Source organism: Entelurus aequoreus, linkage group LG01 (assembly GCF_033978785.1).
Source record: "Entelurus aequoreus isolate RoL-2023_Sb linkage group LG01, RoL_Eaeq_v1.1, whole genome shotgun sequence".
Lineage (NCBI taxonomy): Eukaryota > Metazoa > Chordata > Actinopteri > Syngnathiformes > Syngnathidae > Entelurus > Entelurus aequoreus.
In genome coordinates this window covers 72,901,553-72,924,737 of record NC_084731.1, presented here as the reverse complement: position 1 = coordinate 72,924,737, position 23,185 = coordinate 72,901,553, and the positions used below count along the sequence as shown (strand labels likewise).

Sequence of the window (23,185 nt, the reverse complement as noted above, 5' to 3'; positions counted from 1 at the left end):
TATGTATACATATGTTTATACATACATGCACTCACTCTACCTCTGCATGTTACACTGTCACTCATACATACATATGTATTAGTTTACATTGCATACATACATATGTATGTATGTACATATGTATGTCTGTACATGCATACATAAAATCAGTGACGTGCAGTCAGTGGAGGCAGGTGAGGCGGGGCCTCACGTGCCATCATGGAAAGAAAAAAAATGTAAAAAGAAAAACAATTAATTAAATTGTTATATGTATCCAGTGATTATACTATAAAGTTATTTTCCATTTAACTTCACCAGTTTTAGATTATTTTTATCCAAATTGCTGAATTTTCACATTTGCCGTTCAAATACTGAGAAGAAACGGTGCGGTGATCAGCAGCCAGTTGAGGCACGTCACTGCGTTGTGCCTCAACATGGATTGCGGACTCGGCTAACTGCTGGCCTGCTGTGCAGTGAGACCGTATTGCTATATGAACTATATTATACATTTCTATAGTTTAGTTAGCTGAGGTATATAATGTACAGTGTATTTTGTCAACAACTGTATGTGTTTAAGTATTTCTTGTGCTGAGCAATCATAAAACTGCTGCGAAGACGCACTGGCTGAGGCTTGCAGTAATCCCGCCTCCTGGTGGTAGAGAATGCACCCCCGCCGTAGAATGCACCCCCTGACGGGAGTGTTATATCAACTAAAGCCCACACTTAAACTTTCCACGTGCAAGGTTGAATCTATTTAAAAAAGTTATTTAATAAGAAGCCAAAAAGTGCAAAAACAATAATGTTCGTGTTGGAGGAGTTGTGAATGACTGCAGAGCCACAACATTAGGTACACCTGCAGACTGCAGCACGGATTTCATATTTCATTCATTCACAACTCCTCCAACACGAACATTATTGTTTTTACACTTTTTGGCTTCTTATTAAATAACTTTTTTAAATAGATTCAATCTTGCACGTGGAAAGTTTAAGTGTGGGCTTTAGTTGATATAACACTCCCGTCAGGGGGTGCATTCTACGGCGGGAGTGCATTGATCCAGCACAACAGCGGCGCATGGACTTCATTTATAAGTAAAGGTAAGACCATAATAACGTTTTTTTTTTGTTAAATGTGCTTTTTTGTGTGCTACAGTTTGTATGTGTAAAGTTAAAGTTAAGTTAAAGTACCAATGATTGTCTCACACACACACTAGGTGTAATGAAATTTGTCCTCTGCATTTGGCCCATCCCCTTGATCACCCCCTGGGAGGTGAGGGGAGCAGTGGGCAGCAGCGGCGCCGCGCCCGGGAATAATTTTTGGTGATTTAACCCCCAATTCCAACCCTTGATGCTGAGTGCCAAGCAGGGAAGAATGCTGGTATGAGCTTTTAAACATAACCCGTTAACTGCTGCCAATCAAATGGTGAATAAGATACTCTTTAGGGTTCATATGTTTGTAAATCTGACTGTGATGAAGTCAGTGCCTCACCAGCCATGAACCTCACCGCACGTCACTACTACATATGTATGTCTGTACATGCATACATACAGTATGTATGTACATATGTATGTAGGGGGAGGATTTGACAGGGAAGTTGCTGGATGGTTCATCTCCATGGTTGGGGTCCCTGCAGGTAGGGTGGGTGGTTCCCATGGCCCTGGGGTGGCTGACTTTGGTGTGGTGTTCTGGGGTGGACCCGCCATGCTCTCCGGGGTACGGGGGCGGTCTTCCCGTCCAGTTGTGGGGTGTGGTCCCTCACTGGCTGTCCTCTGCCAGGTACAGCTGACCCTGCTGGTTCCTTCTTTTTATATATTTTATTTTTCATATCTTGTTTTTATATCTTATATTTTATTTTTTATATCTTGTTTTTTATATATTTTATTTTTTATATCTTCCATCCATCCATTTTCTACCGCTTATTCCTTTTGGAGTCGCGGGGGGCGCTGGAGCCTATCTCAGCTACAATCGGGCTGAAGGCGGGGTACACCCTGGACAAGTCGCCACCTCATCACAGGGCCAACACAGATAGACAACATTCACACTCACATTCACACACTAGGGCCAATTTAGTGTTGCCAATCAACCTATTTTATATCTTGTTTTTATATATTTTTTTATGTTATATCTTTTATTTCAACTGAGTAGACTCTCTAAAAAGATTTGATTGTGTAATTCAAATATTTGAAAGCAAAGTACATTTTATTGCAGTTTTTTCTAAATTTCGGGGTGCTGGAGCCTACCCCAGCTGCATTGGGGTGGAAGGCGGGGTACACCCTGGACAAGTCACTACCTCATCACAGGGCTCTCCAGTCCAAGTCTGCCATAGATTAAGCTCGGCCTCCTGCACTTGGTCCAATCACTGATCATCTTCAGCTGATTGACACACAGAGAAGAAGAAAAGGTTGAAGATGACGAGGGGTGACTAACATGTCAGTGGTGCCCCCTTGTGGTCGTTGTATTGTAAGCAGTTCTAACTTATCTTTATGACTGAAGTACATGACTTACCTGTTTTCTTTTTCTTTTTCTTCTTCTTCTTAGTCTTGTTGTGTGGTACAGCTGTGATGTCATCACCTTGATGGCTGACACACCTCTCATCCACTAGTCTGCTGAATAATCACATTATAAACATTATTTATCATATATACACACACAATAGGTGAATAATAACATGTATCATATATGATACATGAACTTACAAGTGTATACACACAATGGTCAAAAGTTTACATACACTTGTAAAGAACATAATGTCATGGCTGTCTTGAGTTTCCAATCAAGTGTATACACACAATGGTCATATATATAGTTACAAGTGTATTCACACAATGGTCATATATATAGTTACAAGTGTATACACACAATGGTCATATATATAGTTACAAGTGTATTCATACAATGGTCATATATATAGTTACAAGTGTATACACACAATGGTCATATATATAGTTACAAGTGTATTCATACAATGGTCATATATATAGTTACAAGTGTATTCACACAATGGTCATATATATAGTTACAAGTGTATTCAGACAATGGTCATATATATAGTTACAAGTGTATACACACAATGGTCATATGTATAGTTAAGTGTATACACACAATGGTCGTATATATATAGTTACAAGTGTATACACACAATGGTCATACATACAGTATATAGTTACAAGTGTATTCACACAATGGTCATATATATAGTTACAAGTGTATACACACAATGGTCATATATATATAGTTACAAGTGTATACACACAATGGTCATATATATATATAGTTACAAGTGTATACACACAATGGTCATATATATAGTTACAAGTATATACACACAATGGTCATATATATAGTTACAAGTGTATACACACAATGGTCATATATATATAGTTACAAGTGTATACACACAATGGTCATATATATATAGTTACAAGTGTATACACACAATGGTCATATATATATAGTTACAAGTGTATACACACAATGGTCATATATATAGTTACAAGTATATACACACAATGGTCATATATATAGTTACAAGTGTATACACACAATGGTCATATATATATAGTTACAAGTGTATACACACAATGGTCATATATATATAGTTACAAGTGTATACACACAATGGTCATATATATAGTTACAAGTGTATACACACAATGGTCATATATATAGTTACAAGTGTATACACACAATGGTCATATATATATAGTTACAAGTGTATACACACAATGGTCATATATATAGTTACAAGTGTATACACACAATGGTCATATATATAGTTACAAGTGTATAAACACAATGGTCATATATATAGTTACAAGTGTAAACACACAATGGTCATATGTATAGTTACAAGTGTATACACACAATGGCCATATATATAGTTGACATGAAGTGTAGTGGTAGCAGCAGTTGACAGCAGGGTGATACCAAATAAATGTGATATACTGTAAGTTATGTTTCCATGACAGAAAGAAAGTGGTCATAGTTGTAAGAAGAGAATATGGAGCAGTCCACTCCATACAGGGAGTGGACTGAGTCAGATCTTGGTTCACTCACTGTATGATCAGAGTCAGATCTTGTCCACTCCCTGTATGATCAGAGTCAGATCTTGGTCCACAGAGCAGTTTTCAGTGAGGGTTGGACTACGCCATGGCTGCCGTTTGTCACCCATTCTGTTCTTAACTTTTATGGACAGAAGTTCTAGGCACAGTCAGGGCGTTGAGGGGATCCGGTTTGGTGGCTGCAGGATTAGGTCTTTGCTTTTTGCAGTTGATGTGGTCCTGATGGCTTCATCTGGCCAAGATCTTCAGCTCTCACTAGATGTGTTCGCAGCCAAGTTTGAAGCAACTGGGATGAGAATTAGCACTTCCAAGTCCAAGTCCATGGTTCTCACCCGGGAAAGGGTGGAGTGCCCTCTCTGGGTTGGGGAGGAGACCCTGCCCCAAGTGGAGGAGTTCAAGTACCTGGGAGTCTTGTTCACGAGTGAGGGAAGAGTGGATGGTTAGATGGACAGGCGGATCGGTGCGGCATCTTCAGTAATACGGACACTGTATCGATCCGTTGTGGTGAAGAAGGAGCTGAGCCCGAAGGCAAAGCTCTCAATTTACCGGTCGATCTACGTTCCCATCCTCACCTATGGTCATGAGCTTTGGGTTATGACCGAAAGGACAAGATCACGGGCACAATATCTACATTCCCATCCTCACCTATGGTCATGAGTTTTGGGTGATGACCGAAAGGACAAGATCACGTGTACAAGATCTACGTTCCCATCCTCACCTATGGTCATGATCTTTGGGTTATGACCATACTTGCCAACCCTCCCGGTTTTACCGGGAGACTCCCGGTATTCAGCGCCTCTCCCGATAACCTCTTGGCAGAAATTTTCTCCCGACAAACTCCCGGTATTCAGCCGGAGCTGGAGGCCACGCCCCCTCCAGCTCAATGCGGACCTGAGTGGGTACAACCTGTTCTCACGTCCGCTTTCCCACAATATAAACAGCTTGCCTGCCCAATGACGTCATAACATCTACGGCTTTTAGAGAGTAGAGTGCATAACTGCGCACACAAGGAGACGAATCAGAAGAACGAGGAAGTTACAGACATGGCGACGCCGTCGACGAGCAAGATGAAGAAATACGCTTGCAAGTTCCAAAACGAATGGAAACAAGAATTTCAGTTCATCCAGGACAGTTCGAAGGGGAAGGGGTATGTATGTTGCCTGTACATTTTGTAGAACAGACTTCTCCATTGAACACGGTGGCCGAAATGATATACTCAGTCATGAACGGAGAAGTTAAACAGGACAATACTGCCATCTACTGGATAGCCTCCGGAACACTGAAATTCAAGTATTTATTTTATTTATATGTATAATAAAATAAATATACACTACCGTTCAAAAGTTTGGGATCACTCAAACAATTTTGTGGAATAGCCTTTATTTCTAAGAACAAGAATACACTGTCGAGTTTCAGATGAAAGTTCTCTTTTTCTGGCCATTTTGAGCGTTTAATTGACCCCACAAATGTGATGCTCCAGAAACTCAATCTGCTCATAGGAAGGTCAGTTTTGTAGCTTCTGTAACGAGCTAAACTGTTTTCAGATGTGTGAACATGATTGCACAAGGGTTTTCTAATCATCAATTAGCCTTCTGAGCCAATGAGCAAACACATTGTACCATTAGAACACTGGAGTGATAGTTGCTGGAAATGGGCCTCTATACACTTATGTAGATATTGCACCAAAAACCAGACATTTGCAGCTAGAATAGTCATTTACCACATTAGCAATGTATAGTGTATTTCTTTAAATTTAAGACTAGTTTAAAGTTATCTTCATTGAAAAGTACAGTGCTTTTCCTTCAAAAATAAGGACATTTCAATGTGACCCCAAAATTTTGAACGGTAGTGTATATATATATATATATATATATATATATATATATATATATATATATATATATATATATATATATATATATATATATATATATATATCGCTAGAATTCACTGAAAGTCAAGTATTTCATATATATATATATATATATATGTATATATATATATATATATGAAATACTTGAGTTGGTGAATTCTAGCTGTAAATATACTGCCGTATTAACCACGCCCCCACCCCCACCCCCCCCACCCCCACCTCCCGGTATCGGAGGTCTCAAGGTTGGCAAGTATGGTTATAACCGAAAGGTCAAGATCACGGGCACAAGCGGCTGAAATGAGTTTCCTCCGCCGGGTGTCGCGTCTCTCCCTTAGAGCAGTGGTCCCCAACCTTTTTGTACTTGCGGACCGGTCAATGCTTGAAAATTTGTCCCACGGACCGGGGGGGGGGGGGGGGGGGGGGGTGGGGGGAGTAAAAAAAAAAAAAAAGTTTTTTTTTTTTTTGTCATAAAGAAATACAATCATGTGTGCTTACGGACTGTATCCCTGCAGACTGTATTGATTTATATTGATATATAATGTATATATTGTGTTTTTTATGTTGATTTAATTTTTTTTTTTAAACTTCTTTTGCGGCCGCGGCCCGGTGGTTGGGGACCACTGACTTAGAGGATAGGGTGAGGAGCTCTGTCATCCGGGAGGATCTCAAAGTAAAGCTGCTCTTCCACATAGAGAGAAACCAGATGAGGTGGTTCAGACATCTGGTCAGGATGCCTCCCTACAGAGATGTTTAGGCCACGTCCAACTGGTAGGAGGCTACGGGGAAGACTCAGGACACGTTGGGAAGACTATGTCTCCCAGCTGGCCTGGGAACACCTCAGGATCTCCCAGCAGGAGCTGGATGATGAGAGGGGAGTCTGGACTTCCCTGCTTAGGCTGCTGCTCCCGAGACCCGACCTCAGGTAAGCGGACGAAGATGGATGGATAGAAGGATGGATAAAAACCTTTGTTTGTCAGGTGTGGGAGATTTTATTTTGTGCCACCATCAATGACCAACCCTGCATTACACTTGCCATGTGCTAGCATGCTAACTGTTAGAACAGTACCGTGCTACAGGAACATACCTTATTTGGAGAGGTGGAGTCACATGACCTGCTGGATGGCATCTCTCCAGCACGGCCACAAAGAAACCTTGTGTGCGTGTCTTGTTGACACTGGCACGTACACACTGACTCACTGGATGTAGACCACGCTCTGGCCACTCTGGTAACACATCTACTAACCTAAAACACAACACACACATTACTACACTGACACAACACAACACATGACATGTATTTCTACACGTACACAACACAAGACATGTATTACTACACGTACACAACACAACACAAGACATGTATTACTACACTTACACAACACAAGACAAGACATGTATTACTACACCTACACAACACAAGACAAGACACATTACTACACGTACACAACATGTATTACTACACGTACACGACACAACACAAGACACGTATTACTACACGTACACAACACAACACAAGACACGTATTACTACACGTACACAACACAACGCATGTATTACTACACCTACACAACACAACATGTATTACTACACGTACACAACACAAGACACGTATTACTACACGTACACAACACAAGACACGTATTACTACACCTACACAACACAACATGTATTACTATACCTACACAACACAACATATATTACTACACGTACACAAGACAAGACAAGACACGTATTACTACCCGTACACAACACAACATGTATTACTACACGTACACAACACAACATGTATTACTACTAGTGTTGGGACTAACACGTTACAAGTAATGCGTTACTGTAACGCCGTTATTTTCGGCGGTAACTAGTAATCTAACGCGTTATTTTTTATATTCAGTAACTCGGTTACCGTTACTACATGATGCGTTACTGCGTTATTTTACGTTATTTTTTATGTAGTATCGGCTAGAAACAGAAGATCTGAGTGTGTTTTATTGGAGCGCTGCAGTGTCGTCCTTCTGTGTCAAAAGGAAAAGAAAATGCTTGCTTTCTGTGGGTGAGGGCGGGGGGGGAGCTCCCAGACGTAGGCGAGGAATGCAGGGGAGACGTTCCTCCAGGGCTGTACTTCGGGGTTAACAACCTTCGCTTTACCCGGCAGTGGGTCTTTACAGCTCCGGACTCGAGGGTGAATGACGAGGCCGGCGGTTTGTTGCAACTTTGTGACTTTATTGGTGTCTTGCACGCAGCCAACCACCAAGCTAGGGCACTTGCATGCACTCACTGTTGCCACTCCCTCACTTCTCTCGCCCACTCACTCACTCACTCACCTCACATGCTGTCATATCTTAAAGGGCCACACACACATACACACACACACACACACACACACACACACACACACACACACACACACATACGCTACTCTCATAACAACTAACAAGACATCATGGCAGAGCCAGAAGTCGAGTTTCTTAACATGGAGACATTCTAGTGAGAATGTCTCCATGTTATGAAAATTGTATTTTCTTTGTGCTCGACAAAAGAACAGTAGTCTGTTCTATTGTCGAGCACAAAGAAAAGAACATTTTAGTTAAATGTAAGTTGTGTCTTGGATCAAAGATATCATCTACTTAAAGTTAAAGTGCCAATGATTGTCACACACACACTGGGTGTGGTGAAATTATTCTCTGCATTTGACCCATCACCTTTGATCACCCCCTGGGAGGTGAGAGGAGCAGTGAGCAGCAGCAGTGACCGCGCCCGAGAATACTGCCCAAAACAGCAATTCAAATCTGCTGAAACAGCTACAAAAGCAACATGCTTCGACAAAGTTAGTAAAGAGACACAGACTCCGATGCCACTTCAGCTCCACTTAAGGATTTTAACGGAGGGACTGTTAGCCAGGACAACATTGATAGAGCCATTGCAGCGTATGTGCTAGATGACATGCAGGCTATTTCTACAGTGGAGTTACCTGCTTTCGGGCAGCTAATTAGCATGATACCGGCGTCAAATGGCACCTGGACAGTGAGTACATAAACATGGAAAGCGAGCTAAAGAAGACACTCTGCCTCTGCTCCTCATTCAGCACTGAAGGTACACACTCTGTACTACACGTACATAACACAACATGTATTACTACACGTACACAACACAACATGTATTACTACAGGTACACAACACAACATGTATTACTACAGGTACACAACATGTATTACTACAGGTACACAACACAAGACAAGTATTACTACACGTACACAACATGCATTACTACAGGTACACAACACAACATGTATTACTACACGTACACAACACAACATGTATTACTACAGGTACACAACACAACATGTATTACTACAGGTACACAACACAACATGTATTACTACAGGTACACAACACAAGACATGTATTACTACAGGTACACAACACAACATGTATTACTACAGGTACACTACACAACATGTATTACTACAGGTACACTACACAACATGTATTACTACAGGTACACAACACAACATGTATTACTACAGGTACACAACATTTATTACTACAGGTACACAACACAAGACAACATATATTACTACATCTACACAAGACAAGACAAGGTAGAAGGACCTGAAGGTGTGGTTGTGTTGCAGACAGGCAGAGATCACGTCCTCGTTCTCCTGGCGGTAGGTGGAGCAGGTGGAGTACACCACACGTTTGAGGCGGGGGAAAGTCAGGCTGTGATTGAGGCAGCGCAGCTGGAAGGATGCCAGCGCACGCAGGCGACCTTCCAGCTGCTCAGGGGGCGTGGAGGGGGAGGAGCCAGGGTCCTGCAGGCACACCATGCCTGAAACACAAGGTGAATATATTAGCTTCACTCTTGAATCACTTGGTCTTTTAGAGCAGGGGTCCCCAAACTACGGCCCCAGCGTCCAGAATTCAACCCCCATGAAGTCCCAATTAAAAAAATTAAATAAAAAATTGTGTTTTTATTATTTTAAATCTGTCCTTTTTAATCTATTTTCTACCACTTGTTACTCAGTGTCTCCTTGCTGCTCAGGCTACTCATACTGTCTAACCCCAAACTTTTGAACGGTAGTGTATATATATATATATATATATATATATATATATATATATATATATATATATATATATATATATATATATATATATATATATATATATATATATATATATACACACATACAGTGGCGATCAAAAGTGTACAAACGCTTGTAAAGAACATAATGTCATGGCTGTCTTGAGTTTCCAATCATTTCTACAACTCTTATTTTTTTGTGATAAGAGTGATTGGAGCACATACTTGTTGGTCACAGAAAACATTCATGAAGTTTGCTTCTTTTATGAATTTATTATGGGTCTACTGAAAATGTGAGCAAATCTGCTGGGTCAAAAGTATACATACAGCAATATTAATATTTGCTTACATGTCCCTTGGCAAGTTTCACTGCAATAAGGCGCTTTTCAGAATCAGAATCAGAATAGTTTTTATTGCCATTGTTTGAGAACGGGTTCACAAACTAGGAATTTTTCTTGGTGCAATCGTGCAACATAAAACACATATAACACAGATTTGGTAATAAAAAGAGCTGTAACTGAGCTATCAGATCTTGTTATTGTTCATGTGCCTGATGGCCGAGGGGAAAAAACTGTTCAGGTGGTGGGAGGTGTGGGTCTGGATGGAGTGTAGTCTCCTGCCTGAGGGGACAAGGGAGAATAGTTTGTGTCCAGGGTGAGAAGAGTCAGCTGTGATCCGACCCACATGCCTCCTGGTCCTGGAGGAGAACAGGTCCCGGAGGGATGGGAGCTTGCAGCCAATCACCTTCTCAGCAACACGTACGATGTGCTGCAGTCTATTCCTTTCCTGGACAGTGGCGCCGGGGAACCACACAGTGATGGAGGAGGTCAGGATGGACTCGATGATGGCTGAGTAAAACTGCACCAGCCTCTCGGTCGGCACCTTAAGTTTTCTCAGCTGCCGCAGGAAGTAAATCCTCTGCTGGGCCTTCTTGATGAGGGAGCTGATGGTCGGCTCCCACTTGAGGTCCTGGGTGATGATGGTGGCCAAGAAACGGAAGGAGTCCACAATGGAGACGGGGGTGGGAGAGTCAATTAGGGTGAGGGGGGATGGTGGGGCTGTGACTTTCCTGAAGTCCATGATCATTTCCACTGTTTTCTGGGCGTTCAGCTCCAGGTTGTTGAGACTGCACCAGGACGCCAGCCGGTCCACCTCTCTCCTGTAGGCGGTCTCATCGCCATCCGAGATGAGCCCAATGAGGGTAATGTCATCCGCAAACTTGAGCAGCTTTACGGACTGGTGACTGGAGGTGTAGCAGTTTGTATACAGGGAGAAGAGCCAGGGGGAGAGTACACAGCTCTGAGAAGTACCAGTGTTCGTGGTTCGACTGTCCGAAACAATCTTCCCCAGCCGCACGGGCTGTCTTCAGGCCGTCAGGAAGTCATTGATCCAACTGCAGAGGGAGTCGGGCAGGCTGAGCTGGTAGAGCTTGTCTCGTAGCAGTCCAGGGAGGATGGTGTTGAAGGCAGAGCTGACGTCCACAAACAGGATCCTAGCGTAGGTTCCTGGGGAGTCCAGATGCTCCAGGATGAAGTGGAGGGCCAGGTTCACTGCATCATCCACAGACCTGTTGGCTCTGTAGGCGAACTGCAGTGGGTCCAGGAGGGGGGCGGTGATGTCCTTGAGGTGGGGCAGGACCAAGCGCTCAAAGGACTTCATGACCACAAACGTCAGCGCAACTGGCCTGTAGTCATCATGTCCTGTGATCCGTGCTTTCTTGGGGACAGGGACAATGGTGGAGGTCTTAAAGCAGGACGGCACGCGGCATAGCTCCAGAGAGGTGTTAAAAATGTCAGTGAAGACAGGAGCCAGCTGATCCGCACAGTGTCTGAGAGTGGAGGGGGAGACACCCGGGGGCCTTCCGCGTATTCAGCTTCAAGAACTGCCGGCGTACATCCTCCTCTCGGATGGAGAGGGCCTTTAAAGTCCTGTGATGTTCTTGGAGTTGGAGTCCTGTGATGTCCTTGGAGTCCTTTAAATCCTTTAATGAAGTGCTGGCGTTGGTGGGGAGGGTAATGAGCTGAAGGCCGTTCGTGACGACAGTAATGTGTGTTGAGGCCCTGAGCGAGAGTCCGGTCATTCACGGCCTTGTGGGCTTTGGGCTTATAGTTCGTAATGGCCCTTAGCCCTCTCCAAACGGCAGCAGAATCATTGGAGCGGAAATGTTCCTGTAGACGGTTAGAGTACACAGATTTAGCTTTCTCCACTTCCCTGTTGAAGTGGTACTTCGCTTCTCTGTAGGTACTCCGGTCCCCGCTTCTCCACGCAGCCTCCTTCTTCTTGCGCAGCTGTCGGAGCTTGGGTGTGAACCAGGGCTTGTCGTTGTTATAATAAGCCCTGGTGCGCGTTGGAATGATGTGCGCCTCATTGAACTGAATGTATGAGGTCACAGTGTCCGTATACTCGTCCAGATTGTCCGTGGCCGCTCCAATTGCCTCCCACAAAATGTCTCCTACTAAGAGACACGCGTACAAGGTTCCACTGACTTTTGATATTCATGTGAACCGCACTGTGGATACAACGGGAACACGTACGGTGAATATTCGCACCACAGGGAATGAGAAGTTGTCCTTCACCGGGGTTCTAGCTTGCCATGCTAACGGCCAGAAACTTCCACCCACGGTGATATTCAAAAGGAAGACCTTGCCAAAAGAGAACTTTCCAGCCGGCGTCATCATAAAAGCTAACTCGAAGGGATGGATGGATGAAGAAAAGATGAGCGGAGAGACCGGGTGACTTTTTTCACGCAGCTCCGTCCCTGTTGATCTACGACTGCATGCGCGTCCACATCACAGATGGTGTCAAAAAACAAGTGAAGCACACCGAAGAAGAATAATTTGAGGGATTTGTGGATGAGTAATAACTTCAGAAAGTGAGCTTTAAATGTTTATTTTGTGTGTTGTGTGACACTAACGTATGAGCAACGTTGAGTTATTGATGTTGCTATTGCTCTGCACTATTTTGAGTGTTACTATTTTTGTGATTGCACAATTGCACATTACATTTTGGGAGTGAACAGAGTTGTTAGAACGCTGGTTTGTAATATATTATTAAAGTTTGACTGACCTATCTGACTGTTTTTTTGACATTCCCTTTAGCGTAGCGTAGGTGCGGCTAATAACACGGGGCGGCTAATAGGTAAACAAAGTTTTGAAATATGCCATTCATTGAAGGTGCGGCTTACAACACGGGGCGCCTTATGGTGCGGAAAATACGGTACTTGGTTGGGATTCCTTTTGCACGGATTACTACATCAATGCGGCGTGGCATGGAAGCAATCAGCCTGTGGCATTGGTGAGGTGTTATGGATGTCCAGGATGCTTCAATAGCGGCCTTTAGCTCATTTGCATTATTGGGTCTGGTGTCTTTCAGCTTCTTCTTCACAATACCCCACACATTCTCTATGGGGTTCAGGGCAGGGGAGTTGGCAGGCCAATCGAGGACAGTAATGCCATGGTCAGTACACCAGTTACTGGTGGTTTTGGCACTGTGGGCAGGTGCCAGATCATGCTAGAAAATGAAATAATCATCTCCATAGCGCTTTTCAACAAATGGAAGCATGTAGTGCTCTAAAATCTCTTGGTACACAGCTGCATTGACTCTGGACTTGATGAAACACAGTGGACCAACACCAGCAGCTGATATGGCTCCCCAAACCATTGCTGACTGTGGGAACTTCAAACTGGATTTCAAGCAACTTGGATTTTGCTCCTCTCCAGCCTTCCTCCAGACTCTAGCGCCTTGACTTCCAAATGAAATACAAAACTTGCTTTCGTCTGAAAACAGGACTCTGGACCACTCTGCAACTGTCCAGTGTTTCTTTTCTGTAGCCCAAGTCAGACGCTTCTTCCGTTGTCTTGAGTTCAGGAGTGGCTTGAACATGGGGATACGGCTACATGCTTCCATCTGTTGAAAAGCTCTATGGAGATGATGATTTCATTTTCCAGCATGATCTGGCACGTGCCCAGTGCCAAAACCACCAGTAACTGGTGTACTGACCATGGCATTACTGTCCTCGATTGGCCTGCCAACTCCCCTGACCTGAACCCCATAGAGAATTTGTGGGGTATTGTGAAGAAGAAGCTGAAAGACACCAGACCCAATAATGCAAATGAGCTAAAGGCCGCTATTGAAGCATCCTGGGCATCCATAACACCTCAGCAATGCCACAGGCTGATTGCCTCCATGCCACGCCGCATTGATGCAGTAATCCGTGCAAAAGGATTCCCAACCAAGTACTGAGTGCATTAATTGACATTTTCAAATGTTTGATTTTGTTTTGCTGTTATAAATCTTTTTTTTTTTACTTGGTCTGAGGAAATATTCAAATTTTTTGAGATAGGATTTTTGAGTTTTCTTAAGCTGTATGCCATAATCAGCAATATTAAAATAATAAAAGGCTTGCAATATTTCAGTTGATGTGTAATGAATCCAGAATGTATGACATTTTCATGTTTTTAGTTGCATTACAGAAAATAAAGGACTTTATCACAATATTCTAATTTTCTGAGACAGTCCTGTATATGTGGATATGTTTAGTCCATGTGACGATACACCATATATATGTGGATATGTTTAGTCCATGTCACGATACACCATATATATGTGTGTTAAAGGCCGAAACATCCAATGACCCAGAGGAACACTACTGATGATGCGCACCCGTAAATTTTATCCGTCAGGTCTTCCATTCACGTTCACTGTTCATTTTAATGTGTTAAGTCATTTTATGCATTTGTGTTTCGCACAAGAGGTAGAACATCTCACTCTGTGTTTTCTGGAATCTGGATATGTTTAGTCCATGTCAGGATACACCATATATATGTGGATATGTTTAGTCCATGTCAGGATACACTATATATATGTGGATATGTTTAGTCCATATGACGAACCACCATATATATGTGGATATGTTTAGTCCATGTCAGAATACACCATATATATCTTGATATTTTGCCTTAGCCTTGAATGAACACTTGATGCATATAATCACAGCAGTATGATGATACTATGTGTCTACATTAAAACATTCTTCTTCATACTGCATTCATATATGCTCCTTTTAAACTTCCATGCAGACTAAGTCAATTTAGCAAATCTGTATTTATTAAACAGTTATTAAAGGCCTACTGAAATGAATTTTTTTTATTTAAACGGGAATAGCAGATCCATTCTATGTGTCATACTTGATCATTTTGCGATATTGCCATATTTTTGCTGAAAGGATTTAGTAGAGAAAATCGACGATAAAGTTCGCAACTTTTGCTCGCTGATAAAAAAAGCCTTGCCTGTACCGGAAGTAGCGTGACGTCACAAGCGGTAGTGCTGTTCACAATTCCCCGTTGTTTACAATGGAGCGAGAGAGATTCGGACCGAGAAAGTGACGATTACCCCATTAATTTGAGCGAGGATGAAAGGTTCGTAGATGAGGAACGTTACAGTGAAGGACTTGAGAGGCAGTGATGGACGTATCTTTTTTCGCTCTGACTGTAACTTAGGTACAAGCTGGCTCATTGGATTCCACACTCTCTCCTTTTTCTATTGTGTATCACAGATTTGTATTTTAAACCATCTCAGATACTATATCCTCTTGAAAATGAGAGTCGAGAACGCGAAATAGACATTCACAGTGACTGAACATGTAAATACACGATTAATAATTCAGCTTTGCGAAGCTAAAAAATTAGAAGCTAACCTAGCTACGTAGCCAACGTGATAGCATCAGTCTCAAATGCAGATAGAAACTAAATTTAAAAAAACCCTTACTGGATGGATAGACAGAAGATCAATAATACTATTAAACCATGAACATGTAAATACACGATTAATCATATTCCGCTTGGCGAAGCTAAAAAATTAGAAGCTAACCTAGCTACGTAGCCAACGTGATAGCATCAGTCTCAAATGCAGATAGAAACTAAATTTTAAAAAACCCTGACTGGATGGATAGACAGAATATCAATAATACTATTAAACCCTCCATCCATCCATCCATCTTCTTCCGTTTATCCGAGGTCGGGTCGCAGGGGCAGCAGCTTAAGCAGGGAAGCCCAGACTTCCCTCTCCCCAGCCACTTCGTCCAGCTCCTCCCGGGGGATCCCGAGGCGTTCCCAGGCCAGCCGGGAGACATAGTCTTCCCAACGGGTCCTGGGTCTTCCCTGTGGCCTCCTACCGGTCGGACCATCCTGACCAGATGCCCGAACCACCTCATCTGGCTCCTCTCGATGTGGAGGAGCAGCGGCTTTACTTTGAGCTCCCCCCGGATGGCAGAGCTATTCAACCTATCTCTAAGGGAGAGCCCCGCCACCCGGCGGAGGAAACTCATTTCGGCCGCTTGTACCTGTGATCTTGTCCTTTCGGTCATAACCCAAAGCTCATGACCATAGGTGAGGATGGGAACGTAGATCGACCTGTAAATTGAGAGCTTTGCCTTCCGGCTCAGCTCCTTCTTCACCACAACGGATCGATACAGCGTCCGCATTACTGAAGACGCCGCACCGATCCGCCTGTCGATCTCACGATCCACTCTTCTCTCACTCGTGAACAAGACTCCGAGGTACTTGAACTCCTCCACTTGGGGCAGGGTCTCCTCCGCAACCCGGAGATGGCACTCCACCCTTTTCCGGGCGAGAACCATGGATTCGGACTTGGAGGTGCTGATTTTCATCCCAGTCGCTTCACACTCAGCTGCGAACCGATCCAGCGAGAGCTGAAGATCCTGGCCAGATGAAGCCATCAGGACCACATCATCTGCAAAAAGCAGAGACCTAATCCTGCAGCCACCAAACCAGATCCCCTCAACGCCTTGACTGCGCCTAGAAATTCTGTCCATAAAAGTTATGAACAGAATCGGTGACAAAGGGCAGCCTTGGCGGAGTCCAACTCTCACTGGAAATGTGTCCGACTTACTGCTGGCAATGCGGACCAAACTCTGGCACTGATCATACAGGGAGCGGACCGCCACAATCAGACAGTCCGATACCCCATACTCTCTGAGCACTCCCCACAGGACTTCCCGAGGGACACGGTCGAATGCCTTCTCCAAGTCCACAAAACACATGTAGACTGGTTGGGCAAACTCCCATGCACCCTCAAGGACCCTGCCGAGAGTATAGAGCTGGTCCACAGTTCCACGACCAGGACAAAAACCACACTGTTCCTCCTGAATCCGAGGTTCGACTATCCGGCGTAGCCTCCTCTCCAGCACACCTGAATAGACCTTACCGGGAAGGCTGAGGAGTGTGATCCCACGATAGTTAGAACACACCCTCCGGTTCCCCTTCTTAAAGAGAGGAACCACCACCCCGGTCTGCCAATCCAGAGGTACCGCCCCCGATGTCCACGCGATGCTGCAGAGTCTTGTCAACCAAGACAGCCCCACAGCATCCAGAGCCTTAAGGAACTCCGGGCGGATCTCATCCACCCCCGGGGCCTTGCCACCGAGGAGCTTTTTAACTACCTCAGCAACCTCAGCCCCAGAAATAGGAGCCCACCACAGATTCCCCAGCACTGCTTCCTCATAGGAAGACGTGTTGGTGGGATTGAGGAGGTCTTCGAAGTATTCCCTCCACCGATCCACAACATCCGCAGTCGAGGTCAGCAGAACACCATCCTCACCATACACAGTGTTGATAGTGCACTGCTTCCCCTTCCTGAGGCGGCGGATGGTGGTCCAGAATCGCTTCGAAGCCGTCCGGAAGTCGTTTTCCATGGCTTCCCCGAACTCCTCCCATGGCCGAGTTTTTGCCTCTGCGACCGCCGACGCCGCACACCGCTTGGCCTGTCGGTACCTGTCCGCTGCCTCGGGAGTCCTATACTATACTATTAAACCATGAACATGTAAATACACGATTAATAATATTCCGCTTGGCGAAGCTAAAAAAAACAGAAGCTAACCTAGCTACGTAGCCAACGTGATAGCATCAGTCTCAAATGCAGATAGAAACTAAATTTAAAAAAACCCTGACTGGATGGATAGACAGAAGATCAATAACACTATTAAACCATGAACATGTAAATACACGATTAATAATATTCCGCTTGGCGGAGCTAAAAAAACAGAAGCTAACCTAGCTGCGTAGCCAACGTGATAGCATCAGTCTCAAATGCAGATAGAAACTAAATTTAAAAAAAACCTGACTGGATGGATAGACAGAAGATCAATAATACTATTAAACCATGAACATGTAAATACACGATTAATAATATTCCGCTTGGCGAAGCTAAAAAAACAGAAGCTAACCTAGCTACGTAGACAACGTGATAGCATCAGTCTCAAATGCAGATAGAAACTAAATTTAAAAAAAACCTGACTGGATGGATAGACAGAAGATCAATAATACTATTAAACCATGAACATGTAAATACACGATTAATAATATTCCGCTTGGCGAAGCTAAAAAAAAAACAGAAGCTAACCTAGCTGCGTAGCCAACGTGATAGCATCAGTCTCAAATGCAGATAGAAACTAAATTTAAAAAAACCTTGACTGGATGGATAGACAGAAGATCAATAATACTATTAAACCATGAACATGTAAATACACGGTTAATAATATTCAGCTTGGCGAAGCTAAAAAAAACAGAAGCTAACTTAGATGCGGCGGCGGGCGTTGTACGCTTTTGACGACACCCCGGCCGCCATCAGAGTCGGCAAGAAACATATATTTCCCCAAAGTTACGTACGTCACATGCACATATCGACACGCACGTACGGGCAAGCGATCAAATGTTTGGAAGCCAAAGCTAGACTCACCGTAGTGCGTCTGTTATCCTGCTCAAAACACAACACAACCTCCTGGTGTTGATGTTGCTGTAGTCCGCCGCTCCACCGATCGCACCTACAACTTTCTTATTTGCAGTCTCCATTGTCCATTAAACAAATTGCAAAAGATTCACCAACACAGATGTCCAGAATACTGTGGAATTTTGTCGAAGAAAACAAGAGGCTTTTCTATCGGGTCCGACGGGGTCCAACCACTTCCGTTGCTTTTGTGACGTCACGCGCATAAATCATATCCAAATGAGTTTTTCAACCGGAAGTGTGGCGGGAATTTTAAAATTGCACTTTATAAGTTAACCCGGCCGTATTGGCATGTGTTGCAATGTTAAGATTTCATCATTGATATATAAACTATCAGACTGCGTGGCTGGTAGTAGTGGGTTTCAGTAGGCCTTTAAGCAGTGGCACAAACATTCATGTCATTTCAAAACAGAAAGTGCAAGATTGTCAGACATTTTAAAACAAGCTATTAGTGCACTTTTGTGCATGATGTCACTACAATAGTTAAAAACAAATAAAGTGCACTTTTGGGCATGATGTCACTACAATAGTTGAAAGTTAATAAAGTGCACTTTTGTGCATGATGTCACCACAAAAGTTTAAAACAAATAAAGTACACTTTTGTGCATGATGTCACTACAATAGTTTAGGGCTGCAACTAACGATTAATTTGATAATCGATTAATCTGTCGATTATTACTTTGATTAATCGATTAATGATCGGATAAAAGAGACAAACTACATTCCTATCCTATCCAGTATTTTATTGAAAAAAAACAGCATACTGGCATCATACTTATTTTGATTATTGTTTCTCAGCGGTTTGTAAATGTTGCAGTTTATAAATAAAGGTTTATTAAAAAAAATAAAATAAAAATAAAAATATTTTTAAAAAAATAAAAAAAACCTCTGCGCATGCGCATAGCATAGATCCTACGAATCGATGACTAAATTAATCGGCAACTATTTTAATAATCGATTTTAATTGATTAGTTGTTGCAGCCCTACAATAGTTAAAAACTAATAAAGTGCACTTTTGTGCATGATGTCACACAAGATATTTCAATAAGTGTCAAATAAAAATTAGCTGCATAATAGGAAATCAAATAGTGTATGTCCTTCGCTATGTGGTAGGTTCCTGCGGACGTTATCTCCTTCTGTTGTTGACTATTTGTTTCATACGGTGTTGATCTGGAAATGGAAAACGTCAGGTTCAATTTGGTCAGTGCTGGTTGCTTGGGCATTTTGTGGGTGTGGCACCAGCACTTCGCTGGTGCCACACCCAGGTTTTTAAATTTAAGAAAGTTAGATATAATTATTGATTACATTTAAAATCAAGAGTAAGATGACTAAGACCATGTCTACACTAAGTGGTTTAACCCCTTAAACTAATAAGTATTTAGCCTAAGCCCCGTGTCAGCCAAACTAAACCAGCGTTTAAGGTAACCCTCCTCGGATAGTTTTACACGGGTAAGTGCGCCGTGTATTTCTTGAATCTCCAGCTCTTAGCTTTGTATGGACTCATTGATCCTTTACAAACTGAGTTCGGAGAGGAAGTGACGCCAGAAAGACCGCGCCCCACACAGGAAGTGTGGCCAGAAAGTCTGCGCCCCACACAGGAAGTGAGGCCAGAAAGACCGTGCCCCACACAGGAAGTGACGCCAGAAAGACCGCGCCCCACACAGGAAGTGACGCCAGAAAGACCGTGCCCCACACAGGAAGTGACGCTAGAAAGACCTCGCCCCACACAGGAAGTGACGTCAAAGACCGCGCCCCACACAGGAAGTAACGTCAGAAAGACCGCGCCCCACACAGGAAGTGACGTCAAAGACCGCGCCCCACACAGGAAGTGACGTCAAAGGCCGCGCCCAACACAGGAAGTGATGTCAAAGACCGTGCCCCACACAGGAAGTGACGTCAGAAAGACCTGTGATAAAAAAAAGGTAGTGTGTGCTTTGTATTACCTGGCTGTCGAGGAAAATAGCGAATGCTTTTGGACTGGCAAAGCAGACTGTATCAGTTATTGTCCGCCATGTATGTCACAGACTCAACGTCTAGGTCGAGAGTATATAAAGTCACCAGAAAGGAATGGACATTGAAGGTGAAGGCAAAAGAGTGAGTAGTGTCCTGACCAGAAATCTAGATCCCTAGTTTGATTGATGTAAAATGTTTTTTATCACATTGTTTACATGTCTAATAAAGATGTGATTCATGTATGATGTCTCAGGTGTGAATAGTCACACTGGATTCTAGTTCATTGAAATACCACAACACTGGATATTGTCCAGATGAGGTGATGACTTGTCCAGGGTGTACCCCGCCTCCCGCCCCAATGCAGCTGAGATAGACTGCAGCACCCCCTGTGACCCCGAAAGGAACAAGCGGTAGAAAATGGATGCAAGTTAAATTTAAGAATGTGCACACAGAGCAACATTGGAGGTGACTATGATGTGTGCATGCGTACTAGGTAGTGTTGTGCCGGTGGACGACGGGGGGGGGGGGGGGGGGGGGGGCGTCTCAAACAGTGGCATTATTGTTGTGTGTGTGGACATGGATAAGGTTAAGTGGGATCTACCCTGGTGTAAACGGGGCCTCAGTTAGTGTTGACATTTGACTGGGCCCCTCTGCAGTGGAAAAGTTGTTGAAAAAGGTTAGAGTGTCTGCATGAAGACACATATTTTTGAAATGTGTGAGACAACAATATGTGTCTTCCTTGTGTACTTTATGTATATAATATAAGTATTTAGAATGAATAAGAAGTATTTAGAATGAGATAGAAGTACAAGTATTTAGAGTACTGACCAGAGCCGCTGCAGGAAGGGTCCAGCAGGATGTAGTCCACTTCCCGGTAGATGTCAGCTTGGCTGTCCACCTGCAGGAAGTCCTGGTGTGCCAGATGCTGGCAGGTGACACCTGCTCGCAGTAGCAAGGTGGCCATGGTGGACAGGCGCTTGGCGTCCAGGTCGAAGGCAAACAGCTTGCCCCGGTTCTCCATGGCGGCGGCCAACTGGCTGCTCTTGTTGCCGGGGGCGGCGCAGGCATCGATGACGTGGCTGCCGGGCGGCACGTCCAGGAGGAAGGCAGGCAGGCAGCTGGCTTTGTCCTGCAGGATGAGGTGTCCCGCCTTGTAGAGGAAGTGCTGGTGGAAGTCCGTCTTGGGCGGGAAGACCAGCAGTTGGGGCAGATGGAGGTCCTTCACAAACTCCCGGCCCTTCAGGGTGAGCTCATCTAGCGTGGAGGCCTCACCCCTGTAGGAGAAGCCCTCCCTCTTTAGGTAGTCCACGGCGTCCTCCACCGTGGTCTTCAGGGTGTTGACACGCACGTACCTGGGCAGCAGGTCTCCTTCGGACCGCCTGGCGCTGCTGGCCAGCAAGTCCTCGTTCCTGCTCACCTTCTGCCGGACCTTCATGCGGGCCAGCTCGGCCTGCAGCCGGGAGCGCTGCTTCATCAGCAGCACCTTCCAGGAGCCGCCGCACTTGAGGCCCTGGCCCAGGAGCAGGTCGTAGACCAGCACCTTGGCAAGGTGCATCTTCAGCTTGGTGTTCTTCAGCAGCTTGGAGGACAGGATGATCTCCTGCAGGACGGCCGAGAACTTCCTGGTCTCACACACCAGAGCGAAGAGCTGCTTGATGTTGCTGAACTTGCTGGCGTACACCAGCGTCTTGACCGTGCCCTGATGCTGCTCCACCTTCTCCAGGATCTCTGCCGCCTTGGCGTACAGCGCCATGGCCACACCCAGCTAGCTGCTTGGCTATGCTAACTACACCCAGCTAGCTGCTTGGCTATGCTAATTACACCCGGCTAGCTGCTTGGCTATGCGAACTACACCCGGCTAGCTGCTTGGCTATGCTAACTACACCCGGCTAGCTGCTTGGCTATGCTAACTACACCCGGCTAGCTGCTTGGCTATGCTAACTTCACCCGGCTAGCTCCTTGGCTATGCTAACTGGCTAACGAATAATACACGTCCTCACTGCCTTTTGGAGACATAATTATTTCAGATGTTTGCGTTCAGGAATGAACAATAAACGACTTTGTAACAAAATCCAACCTGTTGCGTGTTGACAAGCGCGTGGAAGGTTTCGCCGTCAACCCGGAAGTTAAAGTGTCTGACGTCATTGCTGCGTCCGGCTAATCATTCAAATTGTTCAAGCTGAATTATTTTTGATAACGTTCTTTTTTTTGTTTGATGGCGGTGCACCTTTAATATTTTAAACAACACACATATATGAATTCATGTATATTCTATTATGGCGCAGACTACGGGCTTCAGCCAATGGCTTTGCTGGGGGCGGGACTTCTGGGACAATGATGGGAAGTGACGTCAATTATGGGGTGGAAGTCGTGCGATTGTTACCGGAATGAGAGAAAGCGAGCGACTCGCGGAGATTGAGCTCGTTCTAATAAAAATA

General features: G+C 44.2%; 1 protein-coding gene across 2 annotated transcripts; it reads right to left on the bottom strand.

Moving 5' to 3' along the window:
- Positions 1 to 1,010: 1,010 nt before the first annotated feature.
- On the bottom strand, positions 1,011 to 23,054 carry nsun5 (NOP2/Sun RNA methyltransferase 5). Of its 2 annotated transcripts, none has more exons than XM_062057741.1 (5): positions 21,576 to 23,054; positions 9,521 to 9,737; positions 6,996 to 7,154; positions 2,483 to 2,580; positions 1,011 to 2,350 (listed from the first exon to the last, which is right to left on the bottom strand). In XM_062057741.1, exons 1-5 carry the CDS (start codon positions 22,498 to 22,500, stop codon positions 2,334 to 2,336), a joined length of 1,416 nt encoding a protein of 471 aa, XP_061913725.1. In that variant the 5' UTR covers positions 22,501 to 23,054; the 3' UTR covers positions 1,011 to 2,333. The 2 variants fall into 2 exon arrangements, with proteins under 2 accessions (XP_061913725.1, XP_061913719.1); XM_062057735.1 differs by having other exon boundaries at positions 1,025 to 2,350; positions 2,483 to 2,583; positions 21,576 to 23,050.
- Between the last annotated feature and the right edge of the window lie 131 nt (positions 23,055 to 23,185).